This window comes from Schistocerca piceifrons, chromosome 2 (genome assembly GCF_021461385.2).
Source record: "Schistocerca piceifrons isolate TAMUIC-IGC-003096 chromosome 2, iqSchPice1.1, whole genome shotgun sequence".
Taxonomy (NCBI): Eukaryota; Metazoa; Arthropoda; class Insecta; order Orthoptera; family Acrididae; genus Schistocerca; species Schistocerca piceifrons.
In genome coordinates, this window is record NC_060139.1 from 165,223,577 (window position 1) to 165,250,206 (window position 26,630).

Consider the following 26,630-nt stretch of genomic DNA (forward strand, 5'->3'; position numbering starts at 1 on the left):
ATCTAATCTTCAGCATTCTTCTGTAGCACCACATTTCCAAAGCTTCTATTCTCTTCTTGTCCAAACTATTTATCGTCCACGTTTCACTTCCATACATGGCTACACTCCATACACATACTTTCAGAAACGGCTACCTGACACTTAAATGTATACTCGATGTTAACAAATTTTTCTTCTTCAGAAACGCTTTCCTCTCTACTTCGACCATCATCAGTTATTTTGCTCCCCAAATAGCAAAACTCCTTTACTACTTTAAGTGTCTCATTTCCTACTCTAATACCCTCAGCATCACCCGACTTAATTCGACTGTATTCCAATATCCTCGTTTTGCTTTTGTTGATGTTCATCTTATATCCTCCTTTCAAGATACTGTTCATTCCTTTCAGCTATTCTTCCAAATCCTTTGCTGTCTCTGACAGCATTACAACGTCATCGGCGAACCTCAAAGTTTTTATTTCTTCTCCATGGATTTTAATTCCTACACCGAATTTTTATTTTGTTTCCTTTACTGCTTGCTCAATATACAGATTGAATAACATCGGGAACAGGCTACAACCATGTCTCACTCCCATCCCGATCACTGCTTCCCTTTCATGTCCTTCGACTCTTATAACTGCCGTCTGGTTTCTGTACAAATTGTAAATAGCCTTTCGCTCCCTGTATTTTACCCCTGCCACCTTTAGAATTTGAAAGAGAGTATTCCATTCAACATTGTCAAAAGCTTTCTCTATGTCTCTTACGTGGTATGACTCAAATACTACGTGCTCAGCAAAGGCCGATTTCTCCATATACTGGAACCAGCAACGCCGTTTATATTCGATGATCCTGGTACTGAGGGATCGTCCGCCCGTTCCAGAACAGCCTTTTCCACACGTACATGATTTCAGGTAAACTCCCGTCATTGTTAGTGGGGCTCGTGTGTACTTCGATGGTAACAAGAGTGCCTGACGTTGCGAAGGACCAAAGATGAAGCAAGGAACTCGCCATAAATTTATACACAAGTATACAACCATTTTATTTCAAGTGACAAAAGCGGTTATTAAGATAGTTTACAAGGAATTTAGGAGTTAATTGCATTTTTTGTTAATGCTAATACTGTAGGATTTAGATTCATTTACGAGAAGCTCAGTTAGAGCATCCTGTTTGCCACAGTCCCAACAGCTACTGAGGAATTGTTCTGAAGATAAGTGCACAAAAAGAAGAAAAAATTTGAAATGCTCAAGAAATTTACTAGCTACGTGTCCGACTAGAACGTACCTTTAGCTGTAACCGCCACAGATACTCATACGTTTTGCATACCACGGTTTGTTCTGTTTTTAATGTCGTAGGAGTGCTTTTCCTGTTTTCTCACCTACTTAATCAGTGCTTTAGAACCTCATCGAATTCTGTCGTACTTAACACCAAGATTTATCTCTAACTCAAGCAAATAGTAAACGTATTTTGGTAAAAAATCTCGACAACTGGATGGATGGTGAAAAGTACTTGGTCGAAAGGTGCTATATACAATGCACTGGCAGAGTTACTGATTTCGAATAACTGCTGAAGCCATATGAACTATTCGTAGTACACTTATTTTTGGCACGCTATTTTCTAAGTAACTAATTACATGTTTACAAGGTACATCTGAACACAATCAACACATATTTCTAGATCGTTCACGGACATTGATGTAAGGGACCAGTGGTCTCCGATTGCTCGTTTCAGAGTAATAAAGTAATTACACTGACTGAAAAAAGATTGTAGCGGCCGCAAGGGGAGGAGTAATCAAAATGAAACTTCACAGTTTTAGAAGGTCTGTCATGTTATTTCAGTGATCACAAAATCGAGTCATCAGGAGGAAACTACATGCAACGTCTTGAGTCGAGGGAGTATGTGAAGTTGGTGCAGTGAGTAAGTAATCGAGAGAATATTACAGAGAAACTTGCCAATATTATCCAATTATGTAGTATGACGTTGCAGCCCCTCCACCTTGGATGCATGTATTCGTTTGGTGTGGCGTAATGGACCCGTTTTACCCGAGCTTGAGGATAGCTGGCGCACAAGTGGTGTAACTGATCCTTGATGTCTTGGATTCGACACTGGGACTAAGGGGACATCGGAGCTATTACCGACACGTTCTGTCGTGGACAGAAATGAGGCTCTAGCGGTCACATGAATACCTCACTATCACGCAGGCAATTCGTGGAGACAAGTACCATGTGTAGACGAGCATCATGCAGTTGAGAAATAGCACCACGACACTGTTGCATGACAGGTGACACATGAGGACACAGAAAGTTCGTGACGTGTCGTTGTGCCTTCAGAACCCCGACAATCGCTACCAGCCGTGACCTGAAATCATAACCGACGGCTTCCTATGCACCATGGCACCACGTACCTCTCCAAACCATTGAATGGATGGGATCTCAACCGAAGGGTTAAAATGTGCTTCGTGCACAATATGGTACTTGTTCCTTTTGGTGCTCATACGTGGTGAAGGATAGTCTTAATGACTAGCAAACCACCCCCAGTTTCCCATGCAGTCCAAAATCGGGCCATTATCAAATCCGAACGCTCCAGAAATCTGGATAATGCACTATTCCACCTTCTGACCTGGGGAAGATCCACAATGAGGCATCTCCCAAAATCTGTCAGATGCTGATACAACTCTCTCTCCAGTACGCGGTACCTCACCTGTCATGTAACGCTGTTCAAACCCCTGATACGCTGCGGTGACAAAAGTCATGGGATAGCGATATGCAGATATAAAGATGGCGGTAGTGTCGCATGCCCATGGCGTAAAATGGCAGTGTATTGGCGGTGCGGTCATTTTTATTCACGTGATACACGTGAAAAGATTTCCGACGGAAATTAACACACTTTGAAAGTGGAGTGGTAGTTGGAGTTGGACGTATGAGACATTCCATTTCGGAAACTTCAATATTACAAGATCCACAGTGTCAAGAGTGTGCCGATAATACCAAATTTCAGGCATTACTCTCATCTCAGACAACCCAGTGGTCGACGGCCTTCACTTAACGACCGACAGCAGAGGCATTTGTGCAGAGTTACCAGTGCCAACAAATTGGTATATCGGAGCGCCACTTAAATAATTTGACAATTCAGAGGCTTCCTTTACCAGGATATAGATTATCTGGCTGTTTATCAAGGAGTTCCTTGCTGGGTTTGGGAGTGGCCATGTACGTAAAAACAGTATTCCATTTGAGTCCATAGACGTATCACGGCACTGCACTGAACAGATATTTGAATGTTGTGCAGGGACAGTCGAATGTAGTGAAACTAAACTTCTAATTGTTGTTGTTTATAGGTCCACTAACTCTGACCCCAGAGCATTTCTGCTCAACCTAGAGAGGGTTCTTGATTCACTTTGTAGGAAGTACCAGAAATTAATTATATATGGTGACTTCTATATTAATTTCGTATATGACTGTGCAAGGAAAAGGATGTTGGTAGATCTCCTAAATTCATATGATCTGACGCAGACTGTGTTTTTTCCAACTAGGGTGCAGGGGAACAGTAGCACAGCCATAGACAATATTTTTATTCATTCTTCATTCCTAGATGGGCATTCTGTTAGTAAAAGGGTGAATGGCCATTCAGACCATAATGCAAGAATTGTAACACTAGAAGGCTTTTGTACACAAATAAATGTCACATATATACACAAACTATGTAGGGAAGTTAATCCAACAGCAACAGAGAGTTTTGTAAACCTCGCCAAAGAACGAGAGTGGCAGGATGTTTAGGTGGCGATAACACAGATGACAAATACAATGCTTTCCTCAACAAATTTCTTATGCTCCTTGAGAGTTGCTTTCCATTAGAACGTTCTAATCGGAGTACTAGTAGTAAAAGGAAGCCTGGGTGGCTGACTAGTGGTATATGGATATAATATAGAACAAAGTGGGAATTATATCAAAATGCTACTGGAAGTAGTCACAATCAAGCAACAGTGACCCATTACGAACAGCACTGTAAGGTGCTTAAAAATGTTATTAGGAAGGCAAAGCGTATGTGGTACGCAAATAGAATAGCTAATTCACAGGATAAAATTAAAACCATATCGTCAGTTACGAAGGAAGTGTCTGGTCAGCAGCACAACGTCGACGATATAAAGTCAGTTACTGATAAACCAGATATATGTACAGTGTTTAACAATCATTTTCTGAGCACTGCTGCTGAATTAAATAAAAATTTAATTTCTACAGGTAATCATATAACTCTCTTGGTAAATGCCTTTCCGTGTTTGATGTCTGAAATACTCCTCCATAGGTACAGACAAGGGTGAGATTCAGTCAATAATTAAATCACTGAAGACTAAGGACTCTCATGGACATGACGGAGTGCCTAGCAGAATATTAAAATACTGTGCTGCACATGTCAGTCTTGTATTTAGCCATATCTGTAAGTTTTCCTTTAGAAATGGTCAGTTTCCTGAACTATGAAAGTACTCAGTAGTAAAGCCGCTTTATAAAAAGGGGTAAGGGGATAATGTAGACAATTTTAGATCTATTTCTATGCCATTAGTGTCTGCTAAAGTTATAGAAAAGGCTGTGTATTTAAGGATAATTGATTATTTTATATAACACGATTTGCTATCAAATGTACAGTTCGGCTTTGCAAGTTGTTTACCTACTGAAAATTTTATATTCTCTTTTCTTTGTGAGGTACTGGATAGGTTAAACAAAAGGTTTCGAACCCTAGGTATATTATTCGAGTTCACTAATGCATTTGATTGTGTTAACAACAAAACATTGCTCCAGAAGTAAGACCATTACGGAATATGGGGAGTAGCCCACCTCTTACTTCAGCAACAGACAGCAAAAATGTCATTAATCACAATGTTAAGAATGGATATGGTGTGGGGTCTGAGTGGGGTGCATTCAAATGGGGGGTGCCCCAGGGATCAGTGTTGGAGCCATTCCTGTTCCTTATTTATATAAATGATATGCCCTTTAGTATTACAGGTGACTCTAAAAGATTTCTGTTCGCTTATGATATTAGCATGGTAGTAAAGGATGTTGTGTGCAACATTGACTCGGTTTCAAATAGTGCAGTTCATAACCTGTAGAAAATAAAGTAACGATAAATCATAGTAAGACACAATTTTTACAATTTCTAAGACACAATTCAACAAAGCTTGACGTTTTAATTTCACAGAATGAGCATATGATTAATGAAACTGAACAGTTCAAATTTCTAGGTGTTCAGATAGATAGCAAACTGTCTTGGAAATTCCATGTTCAGGATCTTTTTCAAAGAGTTAATGCTGCCACTTTTACTGTTTGAACGGTAACTGAAGCGGGTGATCGTTTGACACCAAAATTAGACTACTTTGCCTATTTTCATTCCCTTATGTCGTATGGCATTAAATTTTGATGTAAATCCTCCCATTCTAAAGAATAATTTTGGTTCAGGAAAGGGCGGTTCGGGCAATAAGTGGTGTAAGTTCACGAGCCTTTTGTCGACCCCTGTTCGCTAGTCTGGATATTTTGACATTGGCTTCTCAATATATATATATTCCTTACTGTCATTTCTTGTTAACAATATTAGCTCATTCACAAGAATAAGCAGCTTTCACTCAGTTAATCTTGGCAAAAATCAAACTTGCATTTAGATCAAACTTCCTTAACTCTCGTGGAGAAAGGTGTGCAGTATACTGCTGCTTCCATTTTCAGTAAGCTACCACAAGAATTCAAAAATCTTAGCAGTAATCCACGCGCTTTCAAATCGAAACTGAAGAGATTCCTCATGGGTCAGTCGTCCTATTTTGTCGAGAGGTTCCTTGAAAAATTAATCTGATTCTTGTTGTATTGTTGATTGGGTTTACTTAAACTTTACTTGCCTTTTTTGGGTTCTTAAACATTTCATTACTATCTGTAATTACTTTTATGTTGTGTAATTTCATGTACTGAGATGTTCCACGACCTTGCAGATTTGCTCCTGAATTTGATCCTACGGAACCTGACTTGCAAATAAATAAAATAAATAAGACATCCAACACTGCGTGAAATAATCTCAGAAATCAGTGTGGGACGTACAACGAACGTACCCGTTACGACAGTGCAGCGAATTTTGGTGTTATTGGGCTATGGCAGCAGACGACCGACGCGAATGCCTTAGCGTACAGCACGATAGCGCCTGCAGCGGCTCTCCCAGTCTCGTGACCATATTTGCTGCACCCTAGACTACTGGAAAACAGTGGCCTGGTCACTCCCTATTTCAGTTGGCTAGAGCTGATGGTAGGATTAGCGTGTGCTGAAGAGAACGCGAAATCGTGGACCCATCAACGGGCTCTATGTAAGCTGGTGGTGGCGCCATAATGGTCTGGGCTGTGTTTACATGGAATGGACTGGGTCTTTTGGTCCTATTCTACCGGTCATTGACTGCAAATGGTTATGTTCGACTACTCGGAGACCATTTGCAGCTATTCATGGATTTCATGTTCCCAAACAACGATGGAATATTTATGGAGGACGTATCACGGAGCCCCATTTGTTTCGGACTGGTTGGAAGAAAATTGTAGACAATTCGAGCGATCGACATGTATTCCATCGGACATTTATGGGACATATCCGATGGTTTGTTATCGTTCACAAAATCCTGCCCCGGCAGCACTTTCAAGTTGTGGATAGCAACTGAGGCAGCACGGCTTAATATTCCTGCAGGGGACTTGTTGAGACCATGCCACGTTGAATTTCTGCTCTGCTCCAGGGGAAAGGAGTTCGACACAATTTCAAGAGGTCTCCCATGACTTCTGTCATCTCGATGTTTGCCCTACCAGGCCCAGTAACAACAGTAAACACGAACAACACTAACTTACTTCTTTCTGTCACAGAGAATTTCAATTCTAATAATTTACATGCTATCTGATGCTGTGCCCCCGTAGAAATTTTCTCTGACTTACGACTATCAATTCCGGGTGCTTCAGCTATCAGTCAGGCATTGTATGATATATTCGATTTGAGATCTCAGTTACTTTTGTTTCTTTGAAAATACCTTCATAACAGTGAAAAGTCCTAGAACATGCAATCACCAAAAAGTGTAATACAAAACATAGAATAATGTAACAACGCATATGTGCTAAAGTTCTGTGATGTTTTTGTTGTCGCTACGAAAACAGTTCAGCATAGCGTCGATGTGCTGCGCGTTCACTGCATTCAGTGAATCAGTACCGAATGTGTATCGTGGTCTACTCTTCATCACTAGTAAACCCATGCATACTGTTGTACATCACTGTTGACGCCCAAGTAACGCAGACCAACAAACACACTGGAGACAGAACCGATCAATAGTGAAGCAAGAAATCGAGCGAAACCCAATTACTATTTCCCGATTCACCGAAGGCCACGAGTTTCTTCCACCAGATACTAAAAAATGTCCCTGAACAACAATCAAAATTTTGTCCCACTACTAGTAGTGTACTCTGCGGATTATTATGGCTCAGGAATCGGATCCCCTGCAGCAATATATTTACATGTCGATGTTATGTGACAATTCGAACCACTTGCCCTTAGGCATCACTTCCCAGGGACAGAAAGCAAACAAAAGTTTGAAAATATTTTTATGAAGCTTGGTCATCGAGATTTCAGGGTTGCAGCCGACATCTTGCCGCGATACTTCGCACCTGATGATGGCGAAATGGCTGTCAATCGAAATATTGCGGCAAGATGTCGAAGTCATCAGAGTGTTTTACATTCACATGAAGATGGCTGAATGCTTGTCAGTCGAAATATCTTGGCAACATGTCAACGTCACTGGGCTACAATTTCAAAGCCTTATGAACTAGTCATTACTTCGAGAAAACTTCAAGCATCACCTCACATAGCGAGATCAGTACTGAATACAAGCCTGAGTGAAATGGGCATTGATATTAGCAACGGCTACGAATGCGAGTGGAACAACTTTGTATCAGAACAAGACACACAGCTCACACCAGTGACATTTGCGCTTTTAAGCAGATATTTTCAGTGCAGTATACTTACCAGGACAAAAAACAGCTCACACCAGTGACGTTTGCCATTATAATCAGATATTTTCAGTGCATTATACTTACCAAGACAAATGGGAGCAGTAAAAACTGTATGAAATAAACGCAATTACTCTGTGGCGAGCAACAGAATACCATCAGTCTCATGTATCAAATGCCGAAAACAGACGCCTGAAAAATATCCAAAATTTTCTCGCTGGAGTTCGGGTTTACCTTATACACATACCGTCACCACTAATGTACCTCCGGATTACTCTGGCTCAGGACTAGTAAGGGAATCCCATGAAACTATGCAGCTACCTGGCTGTGTTATGTTGCAATTGAAATCACTCTTCTGAACTGTCCAGAAAAGTGACCTTGGGCATCTTCTTCCGGCTGGGAGAAACCAAACGGAAGTCCGAAAATTGTTTTTACAAAACGTTAGTCCGCGAGGTTACGGGACTGCTGCCGCATGAAGTGACACATTGCCACAGTATTTCTGTAGATGAACATTCAGCCGTCGCACCATAAGATGGATGAATGGTTGTCCGCTGAATTATCGTGGGAAGATACAGAAGTCATCCGAATGGTAGTCAGGCGAAATATCGTAGCAAGATTTACAACGTCATCGAGTGTTTAGCACTCAATTGAAGACGGATGAATGGCTATCGGCCGAAATATCGCAGCAAGATTTTGATCTTATTCCTGTGTTTTATTCTCACCTAATGACGGCTAAATGTCTGTCAACCGAAATATTGTGGCAAGATGTCGACGTCATCCGAGTGTTAGACACTCACGTGTTGAGGGCCGATTCCTTGTCAACCCAAATATCGTGGCAAGATTTCGTGGTCACCGGGCTACAATCCCTAAACCATTGCTCATGAAACCGAGAAACTCCAAGCATCACGTCGTATAGCGAGATTTTAGCAATCTCCGCAGAGCTCGTGCTTGAGGATGGTCGTCGACGTGCAATCCATGGTGTATTAAAGCCGACATTGCGGACAGCGTGGAAAAATCTTGAAGATGTGCGTTACCTTTAAACAACAAAAGCCGACCCATCGACTAAGACATACTCCCCTCACGGATCTGTCCTCGTTTGTTTCAGGTACGACCTGATGTACGGCGTGACGCAGATCGAGAGCTACCAGCTGTTCGGCAAAGAGGCGCTGGTGTACGGCATCCTGGAAAAGGTGTGCCTTGAAACGCTGAAAGATTACATGCAGGCGAGGTTTCAGGTCAGTGGTCCCATCCCGCGTGGCTCACACCTGCTGCTTGTCACTGCTTCGGCCTTTCCTATTCCTCGCCTGAAAGCCGCTTCTCTTCTCAGTTTGAAACTTGTTTCTTAGACAATGGTGTAGGCCAAGTAATGAGATGTGGCCTTTGTAATGACATGCGGTCTATGATTTTCTTACAAGGAATTTCAAATCAACACTAGCACTTAGTTTGTGGGCACTTAATTTGTGGCACACAAAAGTCTATGCTGGATCGAAACTCGAACCGGGATACCTACGATGTACGAACAATGCGCTACTAATCGCACTATCTGTACAGAACTCACGGTCCACCTCGATATTTCAATTACTCACTTGTTTCCAGCCTCATTTTCCAATCTCAGCAGATGCCTTACTCCCGTTCTTGTCGACTAACACGTGTCAGAGAAAGGCTAGCACGGAGAATTCGACCTAGTGCATTGATCCAGATACACTGCATGTCGAGCTGCATTTGAGCAGACGTTCCGGCCAAAGAGCCTTGTAGATCGTTCCTCACCCAACCGCAGTAGGGCGACCACGAAGTGTCTGTTAAGTAAAATAAAACACTTTTCGATTCTGATCCCACATGAGTCTATAGCATCGGATGTTCCATATTACTGGTGATGAATGGTATGGTTTTTTCCACTACTGCTAATAAATGGTGACAATTCTCACGTATCGTCTCAAGATTGTTGTACGATCTGGACAATGAAGTCTTGGTGCTGCTTAATGTTACTAGCGCTACGTTCGACTGTCCAGCAAACTAACGCCATGTAAGCAGTAGAGACTGAAAAACTAGGTACTATTAAAAAGGTGCCACATATTCCTAAATGAGATAGTATTGGCCAGAATTAGAAGAAATGATGAGTCCAGAACCCAATGTCTGATGTGATACTGGCCAATCTTCACTCTTTTTCCCATGTGTCACACAGAAATAGACCTTATAGGCAGAAATGCAAAAAAATGTTCAAATGTGTGGGAAATCTTATGGGACTTAAGTGCTAAGGTCATCAGTCCCTAAGCTTACACACTACTTAACCTAAATCATCCTAAGGAGAGACACACACACCCGTGCCCGAGGGAGGACTCGAACCTTCGCCGGGACCAGCCGCCCAGTCCATGACTGCAGCGCCTAAGACCGCTCGGCTAATCCCGCTCGGCGAGCAATGCTTGAGGTTACCAAGCGTCCTGACACATCTCTGAGATCTGCTTCGCTACATCACAGTGAACGACGCTAGTTTCCAAACGCAGCTGGATTCTTTCTGACTGTGTCATATGCATGGTCGCACGTTCTTGTAATGCCTGCACATTCTCTATGGGTTGGGAGTGCGCCAATGACATTAAATGTTGCAAGCCTGCTACTCTCTTTTAGGATCTGGACTTTAATAAAAATGGCAAGGTAATGTTAATCAGAACACTGGGAGAAGTTGTGATCTAAATGACAATAGATTTATTCAACCTTAACATCACAAGACAAAATGAATGAATAAGGAAACGTCACACAAACATTTTTATTTGACAGACTCTTTAACTAACATGGGGTCTATGGTGGACAAAGTGATCAGTCTGGGATCGACACAGGACACTATGCGGAACACTAATTGCGTTATCTCACTTCATATACATGAATCCGGCTTATGGCAACTAAACTACGACACAATCAAACATCTATACTCTACTATTCCTAAAAAAGAAAAATATAATTCTAAAGGACAGGGTGCCGAGAAACATATATTGGAGCCCTACGCAGTAGCAGCGAATACTTTACCCTCCTGCAGGACAGGGCAGCACACCACGATGCATTCGGCGACTGAAGTCATGGATGGCAGCAGTATGTTATTAATGGCGCGCGCCCGAAAAATGCAAGTACGCGGTCTCGTGTTCGGTTAATTTGGAACGCAGGTACTTTACCACGAGCCTCTGAAACCCCGGTGGATTCCAGTGTGCAGGTGTACCCGATTGCTGGTCTGACAAGCCAATCTGACTTCGTGCCACAACTATGCGTGATGGAATATGTCACATGTTTAGACGGCCGACTCAAGACAAATAAGTACACCCATGCATAACTCAATATGTGCATGATGCTAGAAACAGTACCTCTGATGGTTCAGAAGGTGACGGGCTCAGGCTCTAAGTGGCACACTAGCAAAGGACACCAGTCTCACCGTTTAGGTAGAGACCTGCAGTTCTTTACTAGCGAAGCTCTGGTACAAGAGTGATCTTTTCTTTCTGTCCGCTTTCCTCCTCAGCTCGGTAGCAAAAGCTCATTTACATCTTAGACTTCTTCCACTTTAGCACAAGCCAATCACTAGCTGGAGTATGGCATTCGAAGCTCAGAGAGCGTCCCTTGCTCTGCATACACGGATTTGACCAACTGGGAGAAAAGGAAAAAAGATTCAGTTTCGCAGCCTTTTTCTCACGCGTTTGCGCCATGTCTTTTGCTAACAACATGACCAGGATGGAACCACAGCCCTCCATGAAAAGCCTTTTATCTCTTCTGTAGCGTCCATTTCGAAGTTTCCAAAGAACGGCCATAAACTCGCTAAAAGCCTCGCGTTTTCACAAATATGTTTTGTAACTGAATCTGGACGTCTGGGTGCCAGTGACCTGTCCCACCGAAATTCGCAGAACGCACACAGATGTCCCGTCGGCTTCCTGCCTAATAAGGCCCCATCCTCTGCTTTATAGCCGGTCTACAACGCGCTGGCCATTGCAGCGGCGACTTCTCGCCGCTAGTCAGTCTACCTGGACACAAATGCTGACTGACTGGCGCCAACCAACGTGTTCTCACAATGAGGCCGCAGAACTCAGCCGTCCGGAAATGCTTCCACGCAGGTTCCGCAGAAAAAACGAGCTTCCCTGGCCCACCGTCACCATGCTTTTACTGCAGTCATTTAAATCGGCACCCTATTCCTTTGAACGCAGGTAAAGCTTACCGTTATTCTTTCCCTAGAGCATACAAGCAAGAGCATTAACCACTGCCCACCATTCAATTGAGGTGTGAAGTCAAATTGCAAATCATATTCCCTAAGAAAAAGAAGCGGCATAACACTAAATCAGGAGTGAGAGTGCCCTGCAATCTCTCAATGTTCCCTGAAGCCAGGAATCCGACGGACTGGCCAGGAGTTGGCCACGCTAAGGGACCTCCAAGCTAGTCTATCGCCCACGAAATGTGCAGTGATGTACTGTCGTACAGTAAGTAGAAACCGAGAAGGAAGGGGTGAGGGCGGGGGTGGGAAGTGCCTCGTATTTTAAAAACCATAATCGTCCTTCCACAATGGTAACATTCTCCAAAAGCGCTGGTAACACAGTGCGCAAGAACATTAAGACAGCCTAGATTACTCAATACTACAAATCGCTGGTCAGAAATAAAACAGTCTATATCTCAACACGTATTAATTCCCGGACATGCAATTATAGGAACTTTTCTTCTAGTTTTCACCAATACTACCTCCTATGGGAACATGTGACGTTTTTTTAATAATCCTACATTATTACCGTTTCTAATACAAAGTGTCACAAAATAGCGCAGACGCTCCTTGAACAAAGTAGATATATATTTCTCTTTACATGCCACTACTGATAATAAAAAATTACAAATGAATTGAATAAATGTTCATTTAGTGTACTGTGACATTAAAATATGCAGGTGCTTTTCAGTTTGAACCAAAATACATTATTGCATATTTAATAATGCCTATCACAATTTATGTTGCCACTCACTGTAATTCAGACACGTAATCCACATGCGACAATGCGTATCACTCGACAGCACAGTAAATATAGAATTTTCTGCATTCCTATGTAAAACATGCGTTCTATTTTCACAACAGAGATGTGTGTATCAAGTGACAGTTAGTAGATTTCGGCAAAAGTGTTGCAAAACTTACAGGATAAACACGCAGACAATACAGAACACAGTAAATATTTCCGGTGAACCAAATTTTTCGTTATCATTTGCAGAATCAATACCACTAGAGATCATATGACATGCTTAGCTTATGTGAAGGAAGATATCGTTCTGGTGATGTGGGCTGCCCTATAATAACCTAAAGGAATGTAGTCGAATTAAGTCGGGTGATGCTGAGAGAATTAGATTAGGAAATGAGACACTTAAAGTAGTAAAGGAGTTTTGCTATTTGGGGAGCAAAATAACTGATAATGGTCGAAGAAGAGGCGATATAAAATGTAGACTGGCAATGGCAAGGAACGCGTTTCTGAAGGAGAGAAATTTGTTAACATCGAGTATAGATTTAAGTGTCAGGAAGTCGTTTCTGAAAGTATTTGTATGGAGTGTAGCCATGTATGGAAGTGAAACATGGACGATAAATAGTTTGGACAAGAAGAGAATAGAAGCTTTCGAAATATGGTGCTACAGAAGAATGCTGAAGATTAGATGGGTAGATCACATAACTAATGAGGAGGTATTGAATAGAATTGGGGAGAAGAGGAGTTCGTGGCACAACTTGACTAGAAGCAGGGATCGGTTGGTAGAACATGTTCTGAGGCATCAAGGGATCCCCAATTTAGTACTGGACGGCAGCGTGGAGGGTAAAAATCTTAGAGGGAGACCAAGAGATGAATACACTAAGCAGATTCTGAAGGATGTAAGCTGCAGTAGGTACTGGGTGATGAAGAAGCCTGCACAGGATAGAGTAGCATGGAGAGCTGCATCAAACCAGTCTCAGGACTGAAGACCACAACAACAACAACAACATTGTAATAATGTGCTCATCTGATGGTTTGCTGCTTCAAAGAGTGTGGCAGTCGATGATACTACAAGACATAAGTTAAACATATAGACCCACTCTGCGACCACTAGGCTTCAAGGGCGACACCTAGTAACACTACTGTGCATCAACGGTGGCGTGTCCAATGTTGCTAGGAGACATCAAAAAGTAAGTTATGCATATCGCTCCACACTAGGACCACTGTGCATGAAAGGTGGCGTATTACCAGAAAAAGTGACCTGTTATGGATTTCCAGTGTGCAGTGTTCTGGTTGGATGTGGGACAACAGGTGCATCACAGCGTAGGAGTGAAATGGCGTGGAAGACTACGCTTAAACTGCAGACGGATTCACAGTGAAATTTTGGCGGTTTATGGACCCAATCCATTATCGTGTCCGTTACGTAGTGAAATGGGGGCAGCCCCGAATCCACCCGAAACCATGCAGGTAAGCAGGTAACAGGACCGAATCCTCCAAAACTGACACATTGTATGTTGTATTAGAGCCAATAATATAATTATCTCTGCCGTGTTCCTTATCTCCTTCCCCTACACCTCCCATGTTTTAAACATTCACTTACACACGCTTTGCGCGTGACCTTGAGCGGGACTTAGTCCCTGGCGCTATGCTGGTTGGACTTTATCTCAATAAGATAAACGATAAAACTTTTAAACATACAATACACGTGAAAAATTTTTACATCTTCTACTGTAACTTCATATGCTTTCCTTTGCCTACTTGGAGTATTCATAACATTTAGAACTGCTACCTGCTTCAAACGGGAGGATTCAGTCCCATCGTTTTTCAGACCCTTGCGGGCTTGGGTGGATTTTGTACAATTTTTCTGATCGCGGGAGGATTCGGGGCTGCGCCCAGTGAAATGGCGCCAACAGACTTGGGTGAGTGGAATCGGAAAGGAAGGACACCGACCACAGAGAACCTCGTGTAGGCAATCGATGAACTTCTTAGCACCAGTCGCAGAGTGGCAACAGTGGACATTGTTCAGTAGATCCGCATCCCAACAGGCATTGCTCATTACACAGTCTGAGATCGTCTGCAGTATCCGAAACTGTGCTCACACTGGATTCCGCGATCACTATCACTTGCACTCAAACGTGCGTGGTGTAGGGCGTCTCTAAATTTCCTTGGGCGTTACTATATGAATGATAATGCTCTCTAAGTCGCATCGCTACGAGCGCTGAGAGGTGAGTCCATCATTTCACACCTTCAATAAAGAGAGCATCCTTGGAGTGGACCTCCTCGTCTCGCCTATGCGGAAGAAAATGCGAAGTTGCTTCACCTGCAGGGAATCTGAGGGAAAGCGCATGACCCACCGTTTTCTTCAACCGTGAAAGAATTGCGTACACGAGTTTATGGCAAAAGGCAGAAACATTAGTGCCGATTTGTACTGTGCAACAATGATATCACTGTGCAGGGCCATAAAGAAGAAGAGGCGTGGAAAATTAAGCAAAGACATCGTTCTCGTTCACGACAGTGAGACATCACACTGCGCTCACAAGTTTTGCTACAGCAGTCCATGTTTTGCACTAACCTATTTTCAACCTTTAGGCAAGCTGAAACAGAGTATGGGAGGAAAGTGATTTTCCATCAACGCTGATGTTAACAATGCAGTTGGAGCGGCTATGAGGAGGTATTAAACGAAGAGGTGAAATGAAATTTCTAAGCTGACCGTTCACTATAGGTATACACTCCGCTGAGCAGAATATCACAGTCGTATTAAGTTTACGTCACTGTTAACTTCCAAAAATCGCTAAATCTAACAAGGGTTGGGTAGCACCATTGTCTGCCAGTTTCGATGTGCTTTAAAGTAATGACTTGGTACCAAGTGGAAAGGTCGAGGTAATTAAGCCTTCGTTTTCGGAAAGATAATTTCTCTTTTTCGTCGGTGAAGTATGTCTCTCAATTGTTCGTTCTTTCAAGCAAAGCGATGGCGTTGCACTTACCACGATAAGCTACTGACGGATTCGAGTCAATCGGAAGATGAAGACCAGAACGAAACGAAACCAACCTGGACACAGCACACGGGAAAGGCCATGGCAGTTTTCGGCAACTGGTTCAGAAATAACTGAAACCGTGGCCTACACGGAAGAGCGCTTATTCCCGGAAGTATCACAAAACAGTTCTTAACAAGTGCATAGAAGACTGAGGGGATAATCTCATGCAACACTGACGTTATTACTATTACAGTGATGAAGGGTTGACTTAATTCATAATCGTTCGATTCTTCATGTTAGTTAAGATGTTACTGCAAGTACACTGCGCAACACAAGTGGTCACTTACATTTCGCATGCTAGCAGGCGCAATTTCATCGACGTAGCGCTACCCAACTGTGGAGTGACGAAATGTTTGCACGCCACACGGTAATCAGTGAATATCCATCTCTATACAGGAACATTTTTAAAGTTCCCAACTAAGGCGCGGCGGTGGCCCTGGGTAGTCATAGAAAGACCCTAACTTGTTTTATTCACACCTGTGTCAGGGTCGCATTGCCCTCCCCCCCCCCCCCCCCCCCCTCCTGTGATCACGCCTCAGGAGGGCTGAGAAAACATAAACAACCTTTGCTGCTTCAGATCACATTAAACCTTCGGTGAACGATTTCGAAAGATTCCTATTGGTACCACTGTGAACACCAGAGCAAAAATTTGTGATCGCGCTACACTCCAGAGAGGTCAGATCACATTCAGTGGAGTTGCAGGCCTACAATGTCCTTGGGTGTTGAATGGTCAATGCGTAGAGGAGAGGGGGGGGGGGGGTTGCCAGAAGTGTCAAAGTCGTTAAGAATGTCGTTCTGTTGCACATTGCCCTGCAGACTGCTGTTTTCGACGGCAAAACGTGTGAATGCCTTATTGGCCGGTCGGGGTGGCCGAGCGGTTCTAGGCGCTACAATCCGGAACCGCGCTGCTGCTACGTCGCAGGTTCCAATCCTGCCTCGGGCATGGATGTGTGTTATGTCCTTAGGTTACTTAGGTTTAACTAGTTCGGAGTTCTAGGGGACTGATGACCTCAGCAGTTAAGTTCCATAGTGCTCGGAACCATCTATACCTTATTGCGCAAGTGTTGACACTTTGGTGTTTGAAGCGTTTCCGTGCCTGAGGCTGACGTCAAAGGGCGCTTCGCTTTTTCACAGAGGGAGATTGTGGGCACCTCCGAGTTCAATTTCCAACTTCTGCAACGCAATGACAGATTATTATGGGGTCAGGACAAGTGACCCTTTTTGTTTTGCACTGTGTAGTTTAGAACACACTCTGCTTCATATTATTTGACTACGCTATAGATTTAAGCCATCGAAACAAGATTTACTGGAAAGAATGATGATCGTAGAGGAGTACTGTTATTGTATTTGCAGTTAATTACAACATAATAGAACATGGAAGAATGGGGGAAGGGGGAAAAAGGGAGCGGGGAGCTGCAGTGCCGTGGTTTACGCACTTGTTTCGTCTCTGGACTGTACTGAATCAAAGTTTTGTTTGTAGGCACTTCTCTGGTCTTGTACATACTGAAATTCCCTTGAAAAATCACCATAAGATTCAGCTAGATGAGTCAAAACAAAATTACACAGCTCATTGATAATGTGAATATTCGGTAATTCGTTTCCAGCAACAGCGGAAGTGTATCTCTGTGTCAGGGCAATCCCGGCGATTTCTTAAGCCATCTGGAATGGCAAAACACAGCTGTAAGTTTAGTGACGCTACCTAAAGCGTGGTAACTGGAACGAAGAAATAAGTAATTAAGTAACTTGTATGACTGGTGTAACGCAAGATTTTCATTTATGATACGTCGTCTGGTTCTGAATAATATTAGTGATGTAGAGCCTAAGTTGCTGTTGTAATGCAGTTTTGAAAACGTTGTTGCTATACAGGATGAACCACCAAAAACTTGCGCCCCTGATATTGCAGAAATGAAAAGTACTATTGATGGGCAGTTTTCACAGAATGGATTGGTAGTTAGGGGCTCGTATTGTTAGCCGATAAACAGATTATAGTATTACTTGTGTATTTTTGTGCAATTACACACTTGTTTGAATGGAACATTGCCTATTGACATCAACAGACGAAAAGCAGGGTAAATTAGAATGCCAGTGGTGTTTTTTGCAGGATTCTAGTGCGAGCAGTTTACGAGGTATCGTATTTTGAGAAGTTTCCAAACCGTCACTTGTTTCTGACACTCAACCCGCGTAGTTGCTAGGTACGATGTCCTTATGTTTTTGCTTACAGGGTGCTTGTGTGTTCCTTGAGTGCGTTGCAGCTTGCTAATCAGTTAGTGCGTGACAGTCCATGCACTAGGTCGTAAGTGTACGATGGGATATACCAATGCAGAAAAAGCCGCCGACGTGGCAGAAAAAGCCGGCGACGTGCTCATGGTGTATGGAGAGCGTAGGAAGAAGTTCGTTCTTGTACGGAATATGCGGCAAGATATCCCAATAGACGTCAACCATCTCGGCAATTACTTATCAACTTCTTCGCCCAGTTACGTGAAAGTGGAAGTGTAGACCTAGACAAAGAAAAAGTAGGAAATAAGAGAGGACGGAAGAGGGGGGAATTAATGTTCTTGTTTTTTTTTGGAGTTGATTTGCACCACACGAAGAAGTAGTATGAGTCAGCAAAGTATCCTGCGCATTCTCTATCGACATAGGTTCCATTCCCGTCGCACCTCTCTCCATCAAGAGCTGCATGTAAACGATTATGAGAATGGTATTAACATGGGCATTAAGACACAATATTCTAGACGTATCATGTATCTATTTACCTGTGAAGTCACATTTACCAATCACGGCCAGGTAAACCGCCGAAACATGCGCTACTGATCTGTGGACAATCCTAGTTGGCTTCGTCTGGTGGAATGTCAGCGTCCATGGAGTAAAAACATATGGTGTGGGGTACGTATAGACACTTGTTTCATAGACGGAACACTGAACGCGCACAAGTACCGCAACCTAGTAACACGCCATCTTCCATGGATGCTAGAAGACGTTCCTCCGCAGATTAGGAAGAACCTCTGATTACACCATAATCGCTGTGTGATCTTAAGCTTTCCCGGTGAATTAACTGTTTGTACTGTTCTCGGGTCTCCAGCCGGGTGCAGTCGTTTTCAAACCACGATATTTCGACAGCGTTCCCTGCCGTCATCTTCAGGTGATACCTGCAGACTGAGCGTTTCCGACGAATTTCCTCCCCTTTATACTGTGATCGCTCCCCACCCCTTCCTCCGCGTCATGCCGCACGCGGCACTGCGTGGAGTGGTGGTGGGGAGGGGCGGGCTGCTGGCTGCTGGATGCGAACTGTGGACCATCAGATGTCCTGTGGCCTTCGTCGGGCGCGGACGTCGCTTTGGGTCGGCGCTGTGCTTTTAGTTGGCTGAGTTCTGGGTCCCCAGGCTTTGCTGAGGTTTAACCCGGCGTCTCTGTTGATCAGCCCGCCCCTCCCCACCACCACTCCACGAAGCGCCACGTGCGGCATGACGCAGGGGAAAGGGTGGGGAGCGATCAGAGTAAAAAGGGGAGGAAATTCTGCGGAGATACTCAGTCTGCAGGTATCACCTGAAGATGATGGCAAGGAACGGTGTCGAAATATCGTGGTTTGAAAACGACTGCACCCGGCTGAAGACCCGAGAACAGTACAAACACCATAATGGCTGTCCAGCCCTTCATACACGAAGTACTACAGCGTGTCTTCATTAATTGATTCCAAATCGTTGGATTGGAAGCAGATGGCCTGTACTTTGGCCAGTCCATTCCCTGGATTCGACGCCTGTAGACTTTTTTCTGTGTGGAAAGGTGAAAGACTCTATCTAAAAGGACATACCAACTATATTCGATGATATACAACGACGTGTTCTGCAGCCCACTCGGACACGTCCTCTGAAGTACTAGCGTGTGTGCAGCAGTTGTTCCATACCAGACTGGAAGCGTGTACTGCCGCTGAGGGTGGTCATTTTCGAACACAACCTGTGATGGTCGGATTGTCTCGCTACTGGTCAGAATGTATATAACTAGTGTATGCACTTGTGTTACTCTTCAGTGCGTCCAACTGCAGGCATTGCACAAGTGTCGGTGTGGGAACTTTTCAAAGTACGATGTCTCTTAAACGACTTGCACTATAACCCTGCAACAAACACCATTAACATTCTTATTTACCCTACTTCTACTTTGTTAATGTAAATTGGCATTGGTCCATTTAAAGAAGTGTACATTTGCACTACCTATTGACTGGCTAAAAAGACGAGCCTCTGAATACCAATCCAATGTATGAGAATCGCACATCAAAAGCACTTCCTATTTCCGCTACATCTGCGGTGGAAGTCTATATACGGTAACATCACCTGTATTTTATCCTTCAGGCTGATTAGATAGCGTACAAACAGTCCGAGACCGGTCATCAATAAATAAATTGCCTTCCGGTGCGACTTAAGACAGTTTTCCTGACAGTTATTAAAATTAAAAAAGAACTGCGGATACATTCCAAAGCCAGCATACAAAGTAACTCAACTTTTTCGCGATGCTGATTGAAACATAACATCGTCCTCACGTCACTGCTGTAAGGTGTTCTCCAGATTCCTCCGATACATACTACCTGATCAAAATTGTATAGGCTCACATTAGTGGGTGTGCCCACCCTTAACCTATATGACGAATGAGGACACTTTCAGTGATGCTTCTGAATGTCTATAGAGGAATGGTAATCTGTTCTTCCTCAATAGCCGAATCCAAAGTATATAATAATGTTTGGTGATGGGGTTTGGAACAAAGTCGACACTCTTTATGCAAGGATTTCACGAAGGAGAATGCCGTGGTTATAGTGGGTGGTCCGGGAAATAGCATTGACAGAGACTCTGAATATTCCGTAGAGAGTGACATGGTGAAGATAGCATCAGCAACGAAGCATACGAGTGTGGGATTTGTGTCTGTGTTGAGACGCCATGATCGGCCTCATCTGAACTCTTCTGTAGGGAGGGTGAACTTGTAGTTGGAGTGGCTGCTTAGGACGGATACAGGGTCCCATATTGGTTTGATTCCTGTGGATGCTATTGATAGGTGGGACTACACTAGGCATGGCCTTCACCTCAATAGGAAAGGGAAGCGAAAACTGTCTGGGTTGATTGCAGAAAACTTAAGGGGGGACACTGTCACAAGTGGCAAAATACCAGTGGTCTCAGGTGTCAGAGGGATGCCTTTTTTAGGATAGGGAAGGGGGATAGGAAACGAGTTTTAAGAGAGATTGGCAGACACACTCAGATGAACAGGAGTCAGATTTTAGCATACAGCCTCCATTTAAACAATGTTTTACAGAAAGTAATCAGAAACTGCCAGTTCATCTTCACCAAAGCAGTTATAAACCCCTTAGTATGCAGTATCAGATGTCTTTATTACACCAGAACATTCCGGGACTCAGAAATAAAGTTGATGAACTACTCATTTGTATCGATGAAATGAATTCATATAACCAAGTTGACATAATCTGCCTCTCCGAACATCAAGTGACCACTGGTATAGATATGTTAGAGATTTCAGGATTTAAGCTAGCTTCCTACTTCTGCAGAGTAGATATGAATGGAGGAGGAGTTGCCACATTTATTAAAAACTGCCATAAATTCAAGAACATTGACATTAATAAATTCTGTTTAGAGCAGCATCTAGAAGCATGTGCAACAGAAGTAGAGCTCCATAACAGATCCTATATAGTGTTAACTACTTACCAAGCACCTGCAGGAAATTATAATCTATTCATAAATCATCTAGAAGCTCTTTTGGGTTATTTAACAGGAAGAAACAAAGAAATTTTTATTGCTGGTGACTTTAATACAGATTTTCTAATGCAATCTTCCAGTAAACATTTACTGCAGTTAGTAATGTTGTCTTTCAATCTAACTCACACTGTAAACTTTCCAGCTAGGATCACTAAATCCTCAAGGACAGCCATTGATAACATTTTTATACACAAATCAGGGAAACAAAATCATATCATAAAACCTGTAATAAATGGACTATCAGATCATGACATGCATCTCCTTGTTTTAGATGTAAATTATTAGCAGATTATCAAGACTGCTAAATCTGAGTACAGGAGAGAATTCAATCAACGAAAAATTGAGTGTTTTAGAGAACTTCTCAAAGATATGAACTGGAAACATGTTTATAGTGCTCATGACATGAATGAAAAATATAACACATTCATGAACAATGTCAGTACCATGTTTGAAAACTGTTTTCCTCTAAAAGTTACTCAAATTAAACAGAAGTCTATAATAAAACCATCGATCACACAAGGAATAAAGATTTCCTGTAAGACAAAAAGGAAAATGTATCTGTCGACCAAGAATAGCTCCAATGCTGATGATTTAGCTAAATACAAGGAATACTGTAAAATATTTAAAAAAGTAATTCAGACATCTAAACAAATGCACTACGAGAAGAAGATAGGAATGTCAGTGAACAAAATAAAAACAATATGGGATACAGTGAAAGAGGAGACTGGTAGAACCAGAAAGGAACAGGAGCAAATAGCACTAAGAGTAGATGACACATTAGTAACCGATGGGCATAGTGTGGCAAATCTATTTAGCAAGTACTTTATATTTGTTACTGATAAAATGGGATTGTCAGGATCAGTAAATAATGCCCTTGAATATCTAAAACTAGCCTTTACAAATAGCTTCAGTTACATGAATATGTCACTCACTTCACCAAAAGAAATAACTTCCATAATAAAATCTTTGAAAACAAAGCATTCTAGTCGTTATGATGAAATATCAACAAAGTTAATTAAGGCATGTTCTTGTGAGTTTAGTACAACTCTAAGTTACTTGGGTAACCAGTCAATTATAACTGGGACATTTCCTGACAGGCTGAAATATGCAGATGTTAAGCCTCTATTAAAGAAAGGGGATAAAGAGATGCCATCAAACTATAGACCGATTTCTCTTTTTCCAGCATTCTCAAAAATTTTAGAAAAAGTAATGTACAGGCAGCTTCTCAACCATCTGACCACAAATAACATATTATCAAGAACACATTTTGGATTTCTGAAGGGTTCTGATATCGAAAAGGCTATTTACACCTACAGTGAAAATGTACTTAATCCATTAAATAACAAGTTACAAGCAACAGGTGTGTGATTTGTCAAAGGCATTCGATTGTGTAAACCACAACATCCTTTTAAATAAATTAGAAATTCTCTGGTGTCACGGGTAGTGCTGCAAAATGGTTCAAGTCATACCTCGCTAACAGGAAACAGAGGGTGTCAGTGCAAGGGAATAGTGAATTAAGTCATCAGTCATCATCAGAATGGGAAGAAATTACATGTGGTGACCCACAAGGATCCATCTTAGGGCCATTGCTTTTTCTTGTGTACATTAATGATCTCTCATCAGTTACACTGCCAGAAGCAGAGTTCGTTTTGTTTGCAGATGATACAAGTATTGCAATAAATACACTCCTGGAAATTGAAATAAGAACACCGTGAATTCATTGTCCCAGGAAGGGGAGACTTTATTGACACATTCCTGGGGTCAGATACATCACATGATCACACTGACAGAACCACAGGCACATAGACACAGGCAACAGAGCATGCACAATGTCGGCACTAGTACAGTGTATATCCACCTTTCGCAGCAATGCAGGCTGCTATTCTCCCATGGAGACGATCGTAGAGATGCTGGATGTGGAACGGCTTGCCATGCCATTTCCACCTGGCGCCTCAGTTGGACCAGCGTTCGTGCTGGACGTGCAGACCGCGTGAGACGACGCTTCATCCAGTCCCAAACATGCTCAATGGGGGACAGATCCGGAGATCTTGCTGGCCAGGGTAGTTGACTTACACCTTCTAGAGCACGTTGGGTGGCACGGGATACATGCGGACTTGCATTGTCCTGTTGGAACAGCATGTTCCCTTGCCGGGCTAGGAATGGTAGAACGATGGGTTCGATGACGGTTTGGATGTACCGTGCACTATTCAGTGTCCCCTCGACGATCACCAGTGGTGTACGGCCAGTGTAGGAGATCGCTTCCCACACCATGATGCCGGGTGTTGGCCCTGTGTGCCTCGGTCGTATGCAGTCCTGTTTGTGGCGCTCACCTGCACGGCGCCAAACACGCATACGACCATCATTGGCACCAAGGCAGAAGCGACTCTCACCGCTGAAGACGACACGTCTCCATTCGTCCCTCCATTCACGCCTGTCGCGACACCACTGGAGGCGGGCTGCACGATGTTGGGGCGTGAGCGGAAGACGGCCTAACGGTGTGCGGGACCGTAGCCCAGCTTCATGGGGACGGTTGCGAATGGTCCTCGCCGATACCCCAGGAGCAACAGTGTCCCTAATTTGCTGGGAAGTGGCGGTGCGGTCCCCTACGGCACTGCGTAGGATCCTACGGTCTTGGCGTGCATCCGTGCGTCGCTGCGGTCCGGTCCCAGGTCGACGGGCACGTGCACCTTCCGCCGACCACTGGCGACAACATCGATGTACTGTGGAGACCTCACGCCCTACGTGTTGAGCAATTCGGCGGTACGTCCACCCGGCCTCCCGCATGCCCACTATACGCCCTCGCTCAAAGTCCGTCAACTGCACATACGGTTCACGTCCACGCTGTCGCGGCATGCTACCAGTGTTAAAGACTGCGATGGAGCTCCGTATGCCACGGCAAACTGGCTGACAGTGACGGCGGCGGTGCACAAATGCTGCGCAGCTAGCGCCATTCGACGGCCAACACCGCGGTTCCTGGTGTGTCCGCTGTGCCGTGCGTGTGATCATTGCTTGTACAGCCCTCTCGCAGTGTCCGGAGCAAATATGGTGGGTCTGACACACCGGTGTCAATGTGTTCTTTTTTCCATTTCCAGGAGTGTAGTATGTCGAGTGTAGTTCTAGAAAGATCTGCTAATGATATTTTGATGGATATTAGTAAATGGTTTACAGCCAACTCACTGACATTAAACTTCGAAAAGACTCACTATATGCAATTCAGAACCTGTAAGAGGTTTCCACCCAACATATGCATAAAGTACGAAGAAGAGCAGACAGAAGAGGTTCACAGTCTTAAATTCCTGGGATTACAACTTGATAATAAATTCGTTTTGGAGGAGCACACCACAGAACTGCAGATATGTCTGTATTTGCAATTCGAGTGTTAGCAAACATAGGCGACATAAAAGTGAAAAAGCTTGCATACTTTGCCTACTTTCATTCCATGTCATATGGTATAATATTTTGGGGTAACTCTTCAAGTCAAAAAAAACTTTTCGGAGTCCAAAAGCATGTAATACGTATTATTTGTGGAGTAAATTGACGGACGTCTTGTAGAAACCTCTTCAAAGAACTGGGTATACTAACTACTGCCTCTCAGTATATTTATTCCTTAATGAAATTTGTCCTAAATAATATATCTCTTTTTCCAACAAACAACTCAGTTCAGACATACAATACCAGGAACAAAAATGATCTGCACAAGGACTTAAAAGCACTTCCTTTAGTTCAAAAAGGGGTCCACTACTCAGGAACACTCATCTTCAATAATTTTCCAGCAAACATAAAAAATTTAGCTACAAATAAAGATCAGTTTAAAAGGAGCCTGAAAGACTTACTAGTGGACAACTCCTTCTACTCCATTGACGAATTTTTTAATAGAAACAAATGATGTATTGTATATATTCATACTATTAGTATTGTTATTTCAGATTTTTTTAAAAAAAATAGTGACATGTTCCACATCCACGAGGATCTCCTTAACACGGATCTATGGAACGAAAAACTAATCTAATCTAATCAAATCTTACTCACCCCAATGGTGTTCCGTTGGTTTCAGTTCGAGAATAAGGACGGCCAGTCAGTTTTGGGAGTGTTACTGTCCACACACCGTTGCCTCACAGGTTCTACATTATGACAGGGTGCATTGTCATGCTTGTAAAGTTATCATCTCCAAACTGTTTCTCAGCTGTACGCAATACACACCGCTGTAAAATGCCTTTTTATCCTTCCACATCAAGCATTTTCCCAAGCGCTGTAAGGAGACCGCATCCAGACCACGGAAACGCTTCCATAACGTCACACCACCTCCCCCACACTTCACTATAGACACTACTCATGACTGTATGTAACGTTCTCCAGATGATTGCCAAATACAAGCCGTTTCATCAGATTGCGAAAATGTACTGAAGCTCACTCGTTTCTAGTCATACACAGTCGCTCTCCATTCCACCTCGAGCGTCTCTTAGCACTGAGTACAGAAATGAATGGAATATGAAGATCTGCTCGACCACTGTATCCTATTCGTTTTAACTCGCTATGCACACTCATAGTACTAGCTGGACTGCTGGGGGTACTCTGGAACTCAGGAGTGATTCCTTCCGCTGATTTCATGCAATTTTGTATAACCACCCGCCGATCCGTGTCCGTCAATGCGTGAAGTCAGCGTGGTTTTCACTCCACAGACACATCATTGCCTCGGGGTTGACAGTTTCGAAGGGTTGAAATGTTCCTGACGGGTTTGTTACTCAGGTGACAACCGGTGACTAGTCGAAGTCACTGAAATCTTCTGGCCAACCCATTCTGCTGTTAGCAATAATAGCCTCAGGTGACATCCATTTCATTTCCGCATGACATAGTGTGTCCGGATAGTAGCGAGTAGATAGTTTAGGGTTCATTATTGATGTCGCTGCTTCACATGGCA

At 43.2% G+C, this 26,630-nt stretch overlaps 1 protein-coding gene across 1 annotated transcript in view; it reads left to right on the forward strand.

Annotated features, from left to right (window-relative positions):
- LOC124775218 overlaps positions 1-26,630 on the forward strand; it is a 385,130-nt gene that overhangs the window by 218,037 nt on the left and 140,463 nt on the right. Inside the window, exon 6 of the mRNA XM_047250056.1 lies at positions 9,075-9,204. Coding sequence (XP_047106012.1) covers positions 9,075-9,204 — 130 coding nt within the window. The remainder of the gene's footprint in view (positions 1-9,074; positions 9,205-26,630) is intronic.